The 19480-nt window shown below is 43.5% G+C and overlaps 1 protein-coding gene across 1 annotated transcript in view; it reads right to left on the reverse strand.

Moving 5' to 3' along the window:
• The window catches only part of lpcat4 (lysophosphatidylcholine acyltransferase 4), a 34883-nt gene that overhangs the window by 2991 nt on the left and 12412 nt on the right, over positions 1-19480 (reverse strand). Inside the window, exons 4-11 of the mRNA XM_083789172.1 lie at positions 19146-19206; positions 16516-16574; positions 13565-13599; positions 12764-12818; positions 8591-8673; positions 4355-4480; positions 2680-2836; positions 866-958 (exon numbers count right to left, since the gene is read on the reverse strand). Of these exons, the coding sequence (XP_083645298.1) occupies positions 866-958; positions 2680-2836; positions 4355-4480; positions 8591-8673; positions 12764-12818; positions 13565-13599; positions 16516-16574; positions 19146-19206 (669 nt within the window). The remainder of the gene's footprint in view (positions 1-865; positions 959-2679; positions 2837-4354; positions 4481-8590; positions 8674-12763; positions 12819-13564; positions 13600-16515; positions 16575-19145; positions 19207-19480) is intronic.

The raw sequence follows: 19480 nt of genomic DNA on the forward strand, positions 1-19480 counted from the left end.
ACGAATAGGTTAGCTATCATTTCTTTCACGTGTCATTGCTCGACTTCTTGCTTGTTTTGTTTTACTCTTTTGTTTGTTTTTTTTGTTTTGTTTAGATGTGTATGAGTCAATCATTAAAGTAAAAATTAACTTTTGAGTGAAAAGGGGGCAGGTATTTATAAGAATTTATTCTTCTTCCTGCTCCTTTTCGTCATGGGTGTATCAGATAGGTATGAAAGACAAATTAATTATGAAAGACAAATTAATTGTTATCTATTATGATTTGTACTGTATTGTGATACACTATGTGCGAAATAAAAAATGAAATGAAGAAAATGCCAGCACTCACCTTTTTTATAAGAATTTATTTACCTCTGACGTTGATAACGAACGCGTTTCGGCCTGTGTGGCCTTCGTCAGCTGACGAAGGCCACACAGGCCGAAACGCGTTCGTTATCAACGTGCTACTTTTGCTACCTTTCTTTTCGACATGAGATGTGGTCACTGAAAGTTTAAAAAGAGGGAACAGCCTTCATTATGCCAACATGACCTCACTGGGTCTTCATCAAATTATTAACTATTATTCTATCAATTACTTTATCGATTGACTGAACTATTTGTTCCTGTCCGTCTTTTTTTTAATGAACAAAGACAAATAAATAAAATAAACATCATCTACTCGCCCCGCCTGACATCAGCCAGTGCCATGCGGTGGAATCATGTACACAGCTGACGTTAACACGACAACATCCAGACAGCGAAGGGCGTGTCCGTCACACGCCTCTCCGCACATTAGTGAGTCACTCTTAACAGGTGCCAGGAGGAGTGTGGACAGTTTGGGTGTCGAAACCAAACACAGGCAGCAGCAGAGGAAGGAAGTACTTACGGCGAAGGCGGTGTGAAGCGTCGAGCTGAAACTGACACAACCAGATATGGGCGCGACGCTGGAGTAGACCTGCCGCAGATCCACCGAGTCATCCTAAAACAAACGCGTCACACACACACACACACACCAGAGGCACGGATTAAAGCTCAAAGAATGTCGTTGGACCAAAATCCTATTGTGTGATTCGTGGAATGGTGTGAAAGGGCCGCCGTTACCTAAACAATCAACTATAAATGCACCAAGTCTCTGTACGTGCGTCTGTAATCCCCGTGACTCGAGAACCGTTCGCCCCACCGACTTCAAATTAGACACGCGCGTTCCACACCCCACCACAGAGCGCGCAGTGCACAGTGTTTGGGTCGGTCGGACACACAGTTGTCCAGAACCGCCACAAAAGGCCTCTGGGCCCGGGCTCTGGACAGGCCCTATATATAGGCTCTATATGTGGAGCTGGCCAACACTCCATATTTGGGCATACCTGACACAGAAGGGACACAGACAGTTGGGTGGAACGGGTACTCTTGACACTGGTACAACGGGTACTCTGACACGGGTACAACGGGTATGGCCAGAGTAATCTAGTAAGAGACTAATGACACTCCCGTTGACTCTCATTGTAACGATGGAATGCGGACGTGCTCATTCTATCTCAATGGGATAGTTCCAGCCAATAGGAGCAATGTTTGGAACTATCGCCCATAGGCACCCGCTCTGCGGCGAGATCAAAGCTTGTCACCACTCTCTTACTACATTACTCTGGGTATGGCATAGCCGGGGAGGGCATGGATGGATGGGTCTCCAACTTCCATCGTTACCGACTCGGTGCTCTACAGCCGGGCACCGCTCTAGTCAACACAATATGTAGAATTTAGATTTATTTTTGAAATATTGTTCCTGCTGTTGTTCTACATACTGCGTGCCAACCGGGTGAAGAAATTACAAACCTGAGGCTTCAACCTTTGCATTTATGAAATGCCCGAGACCATTTATGTATATGGGAAATGCTTCTAAACATAAAAGTTTGACCACTTAGATTTAGAATGACCACTAGCTCATGCCGGAGCACGTGGCTGGTTCTGGGAACAGATTTTGCGTAAATATGCTTCAAACTAGTTTACATAATGTATATTACTGTCTCTAGCCTGAAAACCTTAACCCTAATAATTGAAGAATCAAATGAGCTCACCACCTGCTATGGGTCTCATCCCTATTAACGAGGGCGACTGTGATTGGTCAGTGTGGATCTGTGTGTGTGTATGTAGCTATGTGGCTACCTATGATCAGCAGATGCCTGAAGGAGGTCTTTGACCGAAACGTTGCCAATAAAGTTCGTATTGCCAGTGCAGACGGCGTGCAGGTCTTTGTGCACTTTGTGTGCATTTTTCTGAATAGCCTGAAAACCCTAAAATGTCCATATTTTGATATTGTAGCATTTTATTGGTCCCATACTAACATACAGTATGTGGATGCACTCAAGAAAGATGCAGGAGGGCAAAGCACCAACGAGCTGGCCGGATTAATGGAGAAACGTGATGACTGGAGGCGACAATGGAGGGCTCGTTTGAGGACGACCTAGAGAGAGAGAGTGTGTGTGTGTGTGTGTGTGCGTCTCAGAAGTGCTGCAAGGCTAAAGCAGACTCATCTAGTCTTCAAGATTATGGGCCTAAGAGTAGAGGGTACAAAGAGTGGTGCCTGCCTGCCTGCCTGCCCTACAGTATATACACCTTAGAGTAGAGGGTACAAAGAGTGGTGCCGCCTGCCTGCCTGTCTGCCTGCCTGCCCGCCCGCCCGCCTGCCTGTCCTACAGTATATACCTTAGAGTAGAGGGCACACAGACTGATGGCCGTCTGTCCATCTGCCAGTCCCAGAATAGAAGAGAGTTCCTGGGTGCTGGCCTTCCACCCCTGGGCTGCAGACCTGCACCAGTCAGCTAGTCTGTACAGCACGGCCTCCACCTCTGACGCCCCCAGCCTGGCACACACACACACACACACACACACACACAGAGAGACAGAGAGACAGAGAGAGAGCGAGAGCGAGAGCGAGAGCGAGAGCGAGAGCGAGAGCGAGAGCGAGAGAGAGAGAGAGAGAAAAGCATTGATTAATGATTAATGCAGTGGATTTCAACCCATTTCATATCAAGGCCCATAATTTAGCCTGCATTTGATTTGAGCCACAGAAACACTGTTTGACGACATTCAGCCTTGCACAACAAAAACATTTTGTCCACATGCAGTTCCATGCTGTAACTGTATTGATGTTGGTACCATTAGGAGAGAGAACAGGCAAACACTGGTCAAAATAACAATTCTTCTACGTGGAACTTGAATCCATGAGAAAAAATATGTACAAAAATACAAACATTAAAGACAGAAAGAAAGTCTTAAAGTAGTCATCAAGACATTAACCACTGTAATAGGCTAACCCTCAATCCCAAATTGATCTAAAGCTAAAGCTGATCTATGACTACAGCTGATAATGTGTAGTGCAGTGTACGTTTGGATTGGCCATTTCTTTTTGCTGGAGAGTGGTTTGCGTGGGTCTCCTTTAGGGATGCCACGATTAATCGATTTTCCGATTAATCGTCGGAGTCTCCGAAATCGAGGCTGCATGATATATCGAACATGTACCTTCATCAGAGTGAATATAAGTATAAATCAAGTTGAGCAAAAATCCAAAATTCTCTGCCCCTCTCTCTAACAGACACAGTTAACGAGACAGACAATCAGATGAAATGAAGGCAGGTGTAGAGTAGAGTGTAGACTAGTGAACTGAACATGTTCTCTTTATATCAAGTACTTCATACCAGCCCCTTATGAAACTACTTCTCCCCAAATCCAAATGGATTTCATTTTCTATCCTGAATGGCAGTAACTAGCATACAATGAGAACTGAGAAGATCTCCACAAAGGTTTACTCATTCAAACTGATTATAAAACAGGAGCAGAGAGTGGTTTGTGTGGGTCTCCTTACCCAGCCTTGAGGAGCAGAGAGTGGTTTGTGTGAGTCTCCTTACCCAGCCTTGTGGAGCAGAGAGTGCTTTGTGTGGGTCTCCTTACCCAGCCTTGAGGAGCAGAGAGTGCTTTGTGTGAGTCTCCTTACCCAGCCTTGAGGAGCAGAGAGTGCTTTGTGTGAGTCTCCTTACCCAGCCTTGAGGAGCAGAGAGTGGTTTGTGTGGGTCTCCTTACCCAGCCTTGAGGAGCAGAGAGTGCTTTGTGTGAGTCTCCTTACCCAGCCTTGAGGAGCAGAGAGTGCTTTGTGTGAGTCTCCTTACCCAGCCTTGTGGAGCAGAGAGTGCTTTGTGTGAGTCTCCTTACCCAGCCTTGTGGAGCAGAGAGTGCTTTGTGTGAGTCTCCTTACCCAGCCTTGTGGAGCAGAGAGTGCTTTGTGTGAGTCTCCTTACCCAGCCTTGAGGAGCAGAGAGTGCTTTGTGTGAGTCTCCTTACCCAGCCTTGAGGAGCAGAGAGAGGTTATCGTGAGTCTCCTTACCCAGCCTTGTGGAGCAGGCCCAGGGCCTTCCTGGCGGGAGGATCCAGGGGCAGCGAGAGACCTCCCAGTTTACACACAGGAATACGGCCTTCCATCACATAGTCGGTGGCTGGGATCCCCAGGGCCCTGTGGAGAGCAGCACGGAGGAACAGCAGTTGTTTTCAACCCTTTTCATATCAAAACGCCCATTATTTATTCTGCACCTGAGCACCTTTTTATGACGTTTAGCCTCTCAGACCCAAGGGACTTGGAATATTTAGTTTTTGTTAGATAAGATTTCTGTCCCCAATTCCATGCTGTATTGATGTTGGTATTACCCCATTTAGGCCTGAGGTCGAAATTTAAAAAATCTTCTAAATCATGACAGTTTTCTGAAATACCCATGTTTCTATGTCAGTGGTGCTCAATATTTCATGTCAAGGACCCCCAGAATTATGTGTAATTGGCCGCCGACCCCAATTAGAAAATATGTTGTTCCAGGGACCCCCCAAAAGCAAAGATTTGAGTTGAAATGTTCGCTCTGAAATAATATATATTCAAAGATTTGCGCCATATTTTCATGATTTAAAAAAAAAAGAAAAAAAAAAAGAAAAAGCTATGAGCTTGTAGATCTGCTATTTTTCAATAGCTAAAGTATAACATAATGCTTAAAACACCAAAGGGGTTCCCGTCCAGAATGGGTTAAGTAATGCAGATGTAACAATAAGGGGTCCATTTGGTTACCAAGTCTCCATCATTTAGCTGGGGACCACTTGGAACCCCCTCAAGGACCAGAATGGTGCAGCACTAGTTGGCTGTCCAATTAATTTTTAGTCACTCCTATGTTTTTACTACAAGTGAGAGACTTTTTTCAGGACTGCCTAAGAAAACAACTGACAGATTACAACTTGTCCAAAATGCAGCAGCCAGAGTTTTAACTAGAACTATGAGAGAACATATTACTCCAGTTTTGGCTTCACTGCACTGGCTTCCGGTTGTTTTTTGGATTGATTTTAAAATAATTTTACTTGTGTATAAAGGGTTAGGGTTAGAATAAGGTAAAGAAGCCCAGGCGGTGGCGTAACCGTCTGGGCACCCGACTGGTAATCCAGTCGCAGTGTGCCGCGGGTTCGACTCCCGAGCCCGACACGGCCTTTACTGCATGTCTTCCCCCCATCTCTCTCCCGTTTCCTGTCAGCCTACTGTCTGTCCCTTCAAAAAACCAATAAAAGGCGTAAGCCGCAAAAAAATATCTTAAAAAAAAAAAAAAAGAATAAGGTAAAGAATAAGGTCACGAATACAAGCGGCCGAAATGAGTTTTCTTTGACGGGTGGCTGGCATCTCCCTTAGAGATAGGGTGAGAAGTTCAGTCACACGAGAGAGACTTGGAGTAGAACCGCTGCTCCTTCGCCTGGAAAGGAGTCAGCTGAGGTGGTTCGGGCATCTGGTTAGGATGCCTCTCGGGCGCCTCCCTAGGGAGGTCCTCGAAGCATGTCCCACTGGGAGGAGACCCCGGGGCAGACCAAGGCGCAGTTGGAGGAAATACATCGACTCACTGGCCTTGGAACGTCTCGGAATCCCCCAGGAGGAAGTCACTAATGTTGCTCTGGAGAGGGAAGTCTAGAGCTCTCTGGTGGAGCTGTTGCCCCCGCGACCCGATTACGGATAAGTGGTTGAAGATGGATGGATGGATGGATGTGTATAAAGCTCTCAATGGTCTCGCACCTTCCTACCTACATGACTGCCTGCCTAAATATGTCCCAAACCGCCCCATAAGGTCTTCCACTGCTGGCCTGCTCGCTTTGCCTAAAAAAATGTCAACAAAAAAATACGGGGAAGCAGCTTTTTGCTTCTACGGGCCGGCGGCATGGAACAAACTCCACTGTACCTTCGACAGGCAGCCTCTGTAGACATTTTTAAAGCACAGCTCAAGACCCACTTCTACAACATTGCTTTTAATTGATCTTTTATTTTTTGTTATTCATGTCCTCACTGTATTGCATTACTGCTTGTTTTTTAATGTCTTTGCCTTGTTTTTCTTGTTTTTCTCCATTGCTCTGTAAAGCACTTTGAGCTGCATTTCATGTCATGAAAGGTGCTATACAAATAAAGTTGTATTTTTATTATTATTATTATTAAGAGAGGTTTAAGTCGAGCACTTTGATGTTGTCTGTTTAAAGCCACAGTAGTTCTGGCTCCAGGTGACACATTTTGAACGTAGTAAATGTTCACTAACTACAGACTAAAGACAATACATATTTATATATAATGAACAGAGTAAATGTTCACGAACTACAGACTAAAGACAATACATATTTATATATAATGAACAGAGTAAATGTTCACGAACTACAGACTAAAGACAATACATATTTTCACGGAAGAAATGAGAATCATGTGAGAATCGTGATCTCAGTTATTCTCAATTAGAGATTAGAGATTCACATTTGCGCAAGAATCGTGCAGCACTAGTTTGAACACAGATGGAAAGTAGCAGGTGCAAGTAAGTACTCTCCCTGCCATAGTAGCTTTTTTTGCACAATAAAGAACAATACAAAAATAAAGTAATAATGTGTAAGTAAGTAGGTCGGAAGACAGAGGCGTATTGTCGGTATCAGCCAGAGAGGATGTTCCAATTATGAAAGCATGCATATAAGCATATTTTTCAACTTTATTCTCTCTCTCTCTCTCTCTCTCTCTCTCTCTCTCTCTCTCTCTCTCTCTCTCTCTCTCTCTCTCTCTCTCTCTCTCTAATCTTCGAAAATATATACATTTCTTATAGCAATCATTTCTTACTCAAATCTTGGCTTCTGGGGGGCCCTGGTACTTTGAGGGTGGGGGGGGGGGGGGGGGTCGTTGACATGAAAAGGTTTGAGCACCACTGATAGAGCAACAACATACGTTTTTCAGAAAGCTGTAAGGATTTAGAAGAGGATTTTAGAAGCGGCCTCAGGTCTTCTCTTTGAAGAACAATGGATTCTATTTCAGTGTGCTAAACTACATTTCCAGGAAGAAGAATGGCTGTAGTTTCAATTATCTTGGAATTCCCACTGAACATTTATTTCCGTGTTGGGCAGCAGGTTTCAGAACCGCTCATGGCCCAGCCCACCTCCGAGATGCAGAGAGAGTGGACGGAAAATTGCACCATCTCATAATGAGCATTAGTCAGGACCAATTATATGAAGAAAGTGAGTGACGCGTGAATGAGAAAATGTCCCCATTCAGTATTTTAGCCGTGACGTGATCGCCCCCTCCTGAGATACTTCCGGGTCGCTTTTGTGTCCCCATAGAGTCCCCACTCAGAATAGCCAAATGGCACCATTTAAACATCTGCTCTCATCAAATTATTCCTGGCACCGTTGGTGTCGATTAACATGATTCATGATCATTTAGTTGACGATAAATCTATCATCATACAAATAATTGTGATTGAACTATTGAGTAATTATGTTTTTAGAAATGAGTTAGAACATGTTTCTGTTTGGCTTCGTAAAACAAAACAGTGCACAGGGCAGAAATGACAAATGAAATGACTGACAAAACAAATTGCAGAAATATTTTATATAATTTATCTGTACATTCAAGTTATTTGTCATATTTGCCCTGTGCAATTTTTGAGTGGTGCAACCACTCCTACAACCAGCAATGTCCGTGTACCTGTGAGCACGAGTATATGACTTATTAGTACCAGAAACAGAGAGAGGGATAGTGCATGCTCTGTTGCCTGCTGTGTGTGTGTGTGTGAGTGAGTGAGTGAGTGAGTGAGTGAGAGAGAGAGAGAGATGGGGGGGGGGGGGAATTGCACCACTCAGTTCACACGGGTGTGATTTTTGTTTATGAAGCCGAGAAGTCAAGCAGAAATGCAATTTGCGTACACGTCCAATGCCAAAACAATTAAATTCATCAATCGCAATTATTTGCAGAAGCTCCATTTCACTGGAACAATTCTCTCAGATCAATGACCTCTCCTGGCGCGTACTGCTGTTTACTTCTGACCCCTGGGGTTCACTGTACTGTACTCTCAATATGCTTGTCCAGAGAGAGTTGGGGGGGATGGGGCAGTGGGTGGGAGAGGATGAGCAAGCTAACTGTATCTGTACATGTCTGTATTGTCTATTTGTGTAACTGCACTGTACTGTATGTAATATTTTCCCCTCTAAAATGAGATGCTGCAACTCAAGGGGATATCCTTTCAATACAATTCTGAGCAAATTCTGAGCAATCAATGGTCAACTAAAACGTGATGACGGTCCTTACTTGGCCATGAGTTTCTGAACGTTGTCTGCATACAGGCTGGGGTCATCCTTCTCTTCCTGGGATGGTGTGTAGACCGGCAGGAACTGGGAGCACAAAAACACAACACAATTCATTAAAAGCTCCACCAGAGAGCTCCAGACTTCCCTCTCCAGAGCAACATTAGTGACTTCCTCCTGGGGGATTCCGAGACGTTCCAAGGCCAGTGAGTTGATGTGTTTCCTCCAACTGATCCTTGGTCTCCTCCCAGTGGGACGTGATCCTTGGTCTGCCCTGGGGTCTCCTCCCAGTGGGACGTGATCCTTGGTCTGCCCTGGGGTCTCCTCCCAGTGGGACGTGATCCTTGGTCTGCCCCGGGGTCTCCTCCCAGTGGTACGTGCCTCGAGGACCCCTCTAGGGAGACGCCCGAGAGGCATCCTAACCAGATGCCCCGAACACACCTAAGCTGGCTCTTTTCCAGGCGACTACTAGGAACACTTCATAACCATAGGTGAGAGTAGCAACACTTCATGACCATAGGTGAGAGTAGGAACACTTCATGACCATAGGTGAGAGTAGGAACACTTCATGACCATAGGTGAGAGTAGGAACACTTCATGACCATAGGTGAGAGTAGGAACACTTCATGACCATAGGTGATAGTAGGAACACTTCATGACCATAGGTGAGAGTAGGAACACTTCATGACCATAGGTGAGAGTAGGAACACTTCATGACCATAGGTGAGAGTAGGAACACTTCATGACCATAGGTGAGAGTAGGAACACTTCATGACCATAGGTGAGAGTAGGAACACTTCATGACCATATAGGTGAGAGTAGGAACACATCATGACCATATAGGTGAGAGTAGGAACACTTCATGACCATATAGGTGAGAGTAGGAACACTTCATGACCATAGGTAAGAGTAGGAACACTTCATGACCATAGGTAAGAGTAGGAACACTTCATGACCATATAGGTGAGAGTAGGAACACTTCATGACCATATAGGTGAGAGTAGGAACACTTCATGACCATAGGTGAGAGTAGGAACACTTCATGACCGTAGGTGAGAGTAGGAACACTTCATGACCATAGGTGAGAGTTTTCCTTGGTTGAATAATTATAAAACCCACAGACATACAAATGTTCAAATATAGCAGATCTACAAGTTCACGATGTGCAGCGTTGTGAGCTTAAGTTGTTATATATATCAGCCATTACTTTTGTACTCTTTCATAACGAGGAAGAAGGACGTTAATTTATGAGAAAAGAAATCATCAAACGTTTAAATAGGGAGATATGATATGATTTCCCCAACGACAACATGGGATGATGTCACCGACTTATTGGAATTGTGAGCCTTCCATGTTCTCTCAAAAAGGAATGTTCAGAAATAGAGAGAAACGTTACAGCACACTGTAAACAGCATTCCAGAAGGTCACTACAGTACAGCACACTGTAAACAACATCAGCATTCCAGACGGACACGTGCAGAAGCATTTCTACAGCCGTGTTGTAAGAAATCATGTAAAACAAGCAAGACCACCATTTAAAAGAAAATCACACCTGTGTGAACCGAGTGGTGCAACTCTCTCTCTCTCTCTCTCTCTCTCATTAGCAGGCAACAGTCTGTCAGCACTGTCTCTCTCTCTCTCATTAGCAGGCAACAGTCTGTCAGCACTGTCTCTCTCTCTCTCTCATTAGCAGGCAACAGTCTGTCAGCACTGTCTCTCTCTCCGTTTCTGCAAGGCACAACAGCGCCCCTACTGGTACTCATTATATGATGCTCATAGTCACATAGGTGAACACATAGGTGAACACATGTACACGGACATTGCTGGTTGTAGGAGTGGTTGCACCACTCAAAAACCATACTCTCCAACTTATTCCTGGCACCACTGGGCTGCCGTGATGTGTGATATTTTGAACTTTTGCTAACATTTTGCTTTCCATAAACCAGCTGTTGGATGGATGCTAATCATCTGTGCAGCGTTCAACCTTTATTTAACCAGCAAAAACCACATTGAGACAGAAGTCTCTTTTACACAGTGTGAACTGGCCAAGACAAGAGGAGAAATAAGTGACAACGCTCTGCCAGTAACAATAAATACAGGAGAAAAAAACAGGACAAACATCCAACGCTCAGAAATACAGAACCCACTACCGAAGAATCTAGTAACGCAACCAATAGACTAATCAATAAATACTAGCAACAACATTTGCTAAATAAACTAAAAAGCAAGAGAACCAACATTTGCTATACATCAAAGCAGGACCAGTGTTTGGGGAGTGTGCCCATGATGGCAATCCTTTTAAAGCTCACTAGGGAAATCACAGCAGCCAGTTTGAGTCTGGTCTGCAGGTCATTAAGACCAGGGTCCAGTTTGAGTCTGGTCTGCAGGTCATTAAGACCAGGGTCCAGTTTGAGTCTGGTCTGTAGGTCTTTCCAAGACCAGGGTCCAGTTTGAGTCTGGTCTGTAGGTCTTTCCAAGACCAGGGTCCAGTTTGAGTCTGGTCTGCAGGTCATTCCAAGACCAGGGTCCAATTTGAGTCTGGTTGTCTGGCTGGTTGAAGACCAAGCGAGCTGCGGCATTTTGGATCAGTTGGAGAGGCTTATAAGTGCGCATGCCGGTAGGCCAGAGAGGAGGGATCGAGTTACAATAGTCGCCTCCCCCTGACCAGCCGGGGCGCCTGATGGAGGGGAAAGGAACTGGTTGGAATAACGTGTTCCTTCCACGCGCTACGTCCAACCAGGGAAACTCCCCCCTGTCAGGTGTAAAGGAGCAACTTGGACACTCAGGCATGAAGGAAGCATGAGTTCAAGTCCGTTGCTCTCCCCTTGTCCCCCATATATGGGGACTAGGTTGGCGGAGGGTGTGTAGAGCCCAGGATCGCATTAGATGATTGACACAGGGGTGAAAAATGGGTTACAAAATCGTGGGATAAAAAATATATTACAATAGTCAAGTTTTGACAATTGACGTCTGACTGATGTCTGGATAAGGAGCTGGGCTGACTCCTGGGTGAGGAAGGGTCTTGTCTATGGATCACCATTAGTGTATGCTATTTAGATAAAGTCATAAAGATCGTAGCAAACAATGAGACCAATGTTGCGTGAATCTGCTCTCATCTCCCACCCACCCACCCCCCCCACCCCCCACCCGCGCAATGCTCCGACACCCCATCAGGGGGCGTAGCGCCTCACACATTTTAATGTAGATATTATATTCCATACCCAACCTTTATTTGCCCTGGGTGGTGGTGGTGAGGCTGTGATAAGGAGACTGAGCAGGTGATAATAATAAGTGATAATAAGTGATTAGTCAGCACAATGTTGAAAAGCTGTGTTGTTTTCGTCAACTAAAACTAAGACGAAAAATTGTCGTCGACTACCTTTTTTCACTGACGAAAACTAAATGGAAACTAAGCTATGATGACTAAAACTAAGACTAAATGTTTTGACAATTTTGTCAACAGATAAAAACTAGACTAAAATGTTAGGAAGGGACTAGTGGACAAGAGATCCAGTATAAGGCCTTTTCCACTTTGCATGCTGAAAATAGCCGATCTACACGCGTCGCGCTGCGACACGTTGTGAGCTTGATATGCTATTTTCAGCAAGTGTAAAATCAGTCATTACGACGGCATCAAGGCCCGACAAAATGCATTTTAGTCGACCAAATCAACTGTAGATTTAGTCGACTAAAATCTTATGACATAAAAATGTGCTGCCCCAAACAACACTGCACACCACAGTGACCTCCCTGCGAGCCCCATCGTCTCAGACTAAACAAGGCTATTATGGGAATGTGATAAAACAGGGCTTTCAAAAACCTCTCTATGCCTTGAAGGACCCTTAACCCACTCTGACCTGAGATCAGATTCTAAAAATGTCTTCTACATCCTGACAGTTTTCTGGAAAAGCTATGTTTTTATGTCAGTCGTTCTTCGAATATATGAACAGCAATATGATGTTGGCCAGATAGGGCAGTAGAGAGTACTCTCTACTGCCCCATCTGGCCGAGTAAGGTTAATATAAGGAAGTGTAGGCTACACAGACAGACCGACAGACATGTTCCGGTGCTTTTATAGATAGATTATTATTATCATCATCATCATCATCTTACAATTTAGGCATTTAGCAGACGCTCTTAATCCAGAGCGACTTACATTAAGCAATCTTAATCTTACCTCGACAGTGATGTTGGTGTAGAGCTGTGCAGAAGTGTACCACAGCGTCTCCAACCTGAGACACACACACACACACACACACACACACACACACACACACACACACCATTGTTGATGGAGTCCAAGTCCAACTGGACAAGAAGAGTCCAATTTGCATAGATGTATATCTCTCCAGCAGTCTAAATAAATAGTTTCCTCCCGATGGAAATATACAGTATATATATACACATTTACTTTCACCAAAACTCCTGTTGATGTCAAGGGCAACAGAATGTTTAGGGGTGACGTCGAGGGCAACAGAATGTTTAGGGGGGTATATTTGTATGTTTAGGACATGTTGCAGACGGTGTTGTTTTCGTCGACTAAAACCAAGACGAAAAATGTTTCACAGACGAAAACTAAATGGAAACTAAATGAAAACGACTAAAACTAAGACTAAATATACTGACAATTTCGTCAACAAATAAAAACTAGACTAAAATGCTAGGAAGGGACTATAGTGTTTTTTACACTACAGTATATTTTACACTTGGTTGCATGCTGAAAATAGCCGATCTACAAGCTCACAAACTCTACAAGTTTTGTAGAAACTGTAGAAAAAATCGTGCAATTTTTTCATGATTATTAGTGAGGACCTATTATAATGGATAGGTTGAAAAGTGGTGAAGTGGTCCTTTAAGCATTACATTTGTTTACAAGAGGGTCCACCATACTGATGATATTTTGTATATTGGTGCTTATATGTTATTATATGTTATATTATATGTTATATTGGTGCTTATATGTGGGAGAAGGACTCACCAAGTGGTTCCCTTGTAAGTCCAACGGACGCTATCCTAGAAGAGGGTGATGACAAAACAAAAGACCATGAATCTAATTAATTTATGAATGCAATAAAACAGGGGAAAAAAGATGAAATCATAGACATGTGTGAACTTTGTTCACGAAGCTTCCTTTCACACTCACTTCCTCACACTCCCTGAACAAACAGGGAGGTTAAGTATGAAAATTGATAGCGTGGACAAACAGTACCAAAGGTCAGCAAATACAGTATAGCCACAAAAGACGTTAATTATAGGGGGGACTGAAATGAGGAGATTAATACAATAATATTTGACCTTTTTTTTCTTGTTTCTTTTCAAGGACAACGTTAGTTTTTTTCAACCAAGGTTCATGTTCTAGGTTGTTATTAGAGAAACTAAAAGATGCGTGTTCTTTTTTTTTTTCATTTGCTGCTTTCTTTCGTTTTAGGGATTTTAGCTGTTTTTGACAGGGGGGCGGGGGCATTCGAACATGGGGCTAAATATGTATTTCTTTTTACAACATTTTATAAGCGATTTCATTTTTAATGATTTACTATAGTCCTATAAACCGCAGGAAATTACATCTGGCCACAGAACATCACGAGATCTACTGAATGTGTCAAACTGACATTGAGCCTATGACAGTGTGGTTTCCTCCCAGTAGGCTACCTTCACATTCATTAGATCCTTAGTTTATTAGGACTATAGTAAATAATAAAAAGAAATCGCCATAATATTTTGTAAAAAAATACATATTTAGCCCCATGTTCGAATGGCCCCCTGTAAAAAACAGCTAAAATCCCTAAAACGAAAGAAAGCAGCAAATGGAAAAATAAATAAATAACACTCATCTTTTACTTTCTCCAATAACAACCTAAAACATGAACCATGGTTGAAAAAAAAACTAGTTGTCCTTTAAAGGCTTAACCCATTCTGACCTGAGATCAGATTCATACGAGGTTTCCACTGGACACACACTGGTCTGATTAACCCATTCTGACCTGAGATCAGATTCTAAAAATGTCAGTCGTTCTTCGATTTTACAAAAATAGCAGACCTACAAGCTTGTAGATATGCTATTTTCCAATAGCTAAAGCATAACATAATGCTAACACCAAAATTGGTTAAAAGGTTACACACCGGCATTCTGAACACTGCCGCATTGCCGTTCCGACGAGTCGTATTACTAAACCTCGTCACTAACCTTAACCCCAAAAGCAGAGAGGCGTGCACAGACATTTTGAGGAGCAGGTGCTCAAAAAAATGGGCACCTTGTGCGGCGTGTGTGGAACCACCGGCTGTCTTAATGTGTGAGATGCTTTTAATCCAGAATTGAACGATACTGTACGAAAACAAACTTTCAAGGTGGGCATATTGGTGTCCCCTGTCGCCCCGAAGCCACGCAGTCGGACTGGCGCTGTGTCGGAATGCCATGCTGTCCCCAGGCTGGTTTAAAGCTGCACTTAATCACTTAGTCACTTTCCTCTTCTACCCTGGAGGGCTCAATTTGAATCATTAAAACAAAAACAAGTTCACGCTTTAAGTGGTTTATACCAGTCGAGTAGCCTCGGTGTAACCCAGGCTTTTATTTTAGTTCTCTACAGCAAAAAGAAAAAGGGGGCTGGGCCGGCCACTGGGGGGGTGGGTCAGGGCTGCCCACAGGCCAACCAATATTTCTCCAGAGCTTGCGATATTCACGCCCGCCTCTCTAGGCCAGAAAGCATGCTGGCTGGGCCAGGCTGGGCCAGGCTGCCTGTTGAGCTACACGATATAAGCACGATTTTAAAAAGCTAAACGTATGTGGGCGTAACTAGTGTAAGGCATATAAGCCAAATATGTATTTTCTCTTTATCATTGATATATAAGAAGCACAGCACTATAGAGAATCAGAGAATCAGTTTTCCCATTGTTCTTGTTTTTTTCTGCTCATTCTTTCCCTTTTATTATTTGAATTATTAATAAAAGGTGGGCATAATAAGCTTCGGCTTCAGCCCAAACCTTTCCAGTCAAACTGTAATTGTGTAACCCTCCATTCTGAATGTTCAACTGTATTGTAAATGACTGAGATAAATAAACTAACTAACACAGGGCCATTTGAGAGTGTTCCTATACTCTCAGAGTAGAATAGAGTAGGCCTAACCTAGTAATAGTTTTACATTTTCATATTCTTCCTCAATTTCTTATTTTCTCTTTTTTTACTGTGTTTGAATTGTACCATGCATCTGTACATATGCTGTCCTCTCATGTCTGTTTTGTTTAGTGTCCTAAAGGAACTATACCAGGGGTACCCACACTTTTTTTAAATTGAGAGCTACTTTCACAATGACCAGCTACTCACCCAAAAAGGTATTATCCCATTGCTGAAAACAGCAGCACTGGCGTTACATACTATAAGACAAACACACTTGGAATGGGAAATAGAGAGAGGAAAATGGAATTCGTAGTCATTTGTATATGACTTTGTATTTGTATTGCATTTGTATTGTGTGTTTGAGCTGAAAGGCTCTTTTAATCAATCAGTCACCTTAATTCAAGTAGTTTTTTTTAATGATATATATATTGGGGCATGTCATGTGGTCTACCTGCAAAGCCTTTGTAGATTGCGATCTACCTTCTGGGCACCCCTGGACTATACGGATGCAAATTAGCATCTCTGCTAAATGCGGTGTATTTATTCACACTACGTGTTTTATATGGCGACTGTGGCTCAGGAGGTAGAGCAGGTCGTCCAATGATCCATGGATCCATGGGTCCAATGTAATGCACAATCTATGTAAAGCGCCTTGGACAAAGGTGCTATATAAATTCACCATTTATATGTAATGTTCATTAATATGCTCTGTCCCGTCCAAATAAACCAGTAAAGTCAAAGTTTGAAGAAGCATTTAGTTAGTGATCAATAAGCTCTCGCGCGCACGCACGCACGCACGCACGCACCCAGACACTCACCAGTTTATTAGGGTAGTGCAGAAGAACAGGCTGGACTGGAACGCCGGCTAGGAAGGCTCCTTTGGAGGACAAGGAGAAAAGAATGTGACGACATTCAGACAGGAGGAGAGATGAGACGTCACAGTCGCTTTGCCTCCGGGGTTATTTTACACAGGTCACAAAAAAATGAACCACATGGCAAAACCTTTATCGGTTTGGTTGAGAGAGATAACAACGGACAAGTTAATGACAGTTGTCTCATAGCGTGATGATAATAGCATCTGGCACTTATTCCTAGAGACAGAGACAGAGGTGGGAGGTCAGGAATGGGACACGCAGAGGAACGCACAGCTCGAAAGGAGAGACGAGAGGAATAAATCAAACCGTCATGAAGTCAGACACACCCGTCTAGTGGAGAAGCGACATTTCTTAGAGATTTAGACCAGCAGCAGCAGCAGAGCCTGACTCATGTGTGTGTGAAGTCGTATACTGTAGGTACAGTATAACCACAGATGAGTTTCATCTCAGGCACCATAGTTGCTGTGAGAGTGAGGGTCTAGCCAACACTAACTCGGAGATTCCTGGATCGCTGCCCTCCGCAATTTCCTATCAAAGAGCAGGTTCTATATTATATTCTTCTAAGTCTTTGCTTCCGAGAGGTCCCTGGAACAACATATTTTCAGATGGGGGGGTCGGCGGCCAAATACATATCATTTTTGGGGTCCTTGACATGAAATATTGAGCACCACTGATTCAGAAATTTTTCATAATTTAGAAGAATTTCTACGTCAGGCCTAAGACAAATGGAGAGATTTCTTGCTGCGCTGCCTGTGACGTTATCCTACTTCATCTCCATACCCGCTGAGCTGTGATAATTGGGTTAAGGTTAGATAGGGTTAGGGGCCATTTTTCTTGCCGGGCTGTCAGTGACGTCATCGCCGGGATGCGTTTTCCTGCTGAGCTGTGATGTCATGTTGGGTCAACCAATAGGAAGAAAGAGCGACATCATGTGGGTCAATACATCATCGAGTAGGGAGCTACTGGACCCACAACGTTTCTTCAACACTATTTTCTAGATGGTTCAATATGGTACCATTTTTGTCTACGCACTCTGTGTCTCAGAGGAGGGCTGTGGATAGTTCAGAAACCTGTCTACTCACTCTGTGTCTCAGAGGAGGGCTGTGGACAGTTCAGAAACCTGTCTGTGTCTCAGAGGAGGGCTGTGGACAGTCCAGAAACCTGTCTGTGTCTCAGAGGAGGGCTGTGGACAGTCCAGAAACCTGTCTACTCACTCTGTGTCTCAGAGGAGGGCTGTGGACAGTTCAGAAACCTGTCTGTGTCTCAGAGGAGGGCTGTGGACAGTCCAGAAACCTGTCTGTGTCTCAGAGGAGGGCTGTGGACAGTCCAGAAACCTGTCTACTCACTCTGTGTCTCAGAGGAGGGCTGTGGACAGTCCAGAAACCTGTCTACTCACTCTGTGTCTCAGAGGAGGGCTGTTCAGAACCACCGACATCATCAATGGGGAATCCTAGCTTCTAGAAACTGGAAAGTTAGCATGCTATAACGGAGGCTATTGTTCTCACGTAAAAACACTAAAAAAAGTCTCCTAACTGTGATTGAAAATGTATTAAAAGTTTGTTATTACTTTGATTTGCAGTCGCGTTGTAACTCTGTTTCAATAAACTATGCTCTATAATTAGGACGGTCAGTTCATTGACTATAAGAATTGCCGATAAGAATGTCCTTGATTATTATTTCAAATTGTACAATGAATTGAATGAACATTGCACAGTTCTGCATTACCTATAAACACGTCGATATAACCGTTCACATTCGCAAAGGCTACATGTTATCTGCAAGGACGTACGCGGCCATCTGCCAGGACCTGTCTGAGTTAGGTTGCCATGTCCCGCATCAAAACAAAGGGCATGACCATCGGTTTACACTTGAGCGCACAGATTAAAGCTAAATAAGATCTGGCGACTGATAATGTGTGTATGACCGAGTCCTGACGTGTGATGTTAACACATTTAGGCCTGATGATGAAAAAATGTGGTGCTCAATATTTCATGTCAAGGACCCCAAAAAGATATGTAATTTGCCTCCGACCCCCCATCTGAAAATATGTTATTCCAGGGAGCCCCCAGAAGCAAAGATTTGAAACATTCGCTTTGAAAGAATATATATTCAAAGATTTTCACGACTTTTCACGATTTTTCAAAAATAGCAGGCCTGCAAGTTCATATAGCGTGGCACTCGGTGCTATTTTTCAATAGCTAAAGCATAACATAATGCTTAAAACACCAACGAGGGGTTCCCACCCAGAATGGATTAACACATTGATATTTAGCTTTTATACAAAAGTATGAAGTATCCAAGACTATTAACATTTAATGGAAAATGCTTGTGAAAATATCCGCTATAAATGCTTAAAATATAATAATGATCTTGTTTTCGCTGCACAACACGCTTCTCTGTGGAATCCAACAAATAACTGAAATCGCCCGTGGTGACTGAGAACCTCCATGTGAGCACAGATCACGGGATCTATTGAATGTGTCAAAGGGAGATATTGAGCCAGTAGGCTACCTTCACATTCAGTAGATCCTGTGATGTATGTATGCATGTATGTATGTATGTGTCTAACTCACCTGGCTTGAATTTAATCAAACTTCTCCCGTTGGTAGTGGTGCCCTCAGGAAACATCAACATCTGCACACAAACAACAGATGGATTGATAAGACAAAGTCAGAGAGAGAGAGAGAGAGAGAGAGAGAGAGAGAAGGTGACTCATGTAAATAGAGATATATCGCAAGATTAGCAGGAGAGATTAAGATGACATTTCACCTAATAGTTGGATACACAGGGTGCAAGTGATGCTAAGAGAAACAGTTGCTTGTGCACTTTGTGCCTCATGCATCGTCAGTAAACTAAATCAGTTAGAAAACAATGAGTATACGATTGATTAGATTATATCACTAAAAAT

Source organism: Protomyctophum parallelum, assembly GCF_964188405.1.
Source record: "Protomyctophum parallelum genome assembly, chromosome: 18".
Classification (NCBI taxonomy): domain Eukaryota; kingdom Metazoa; phylum Chordata; class Actinopteri; order Myctophiformes; family Myctophidae; genus Protomyctophum; species Protomyctophum parallelum.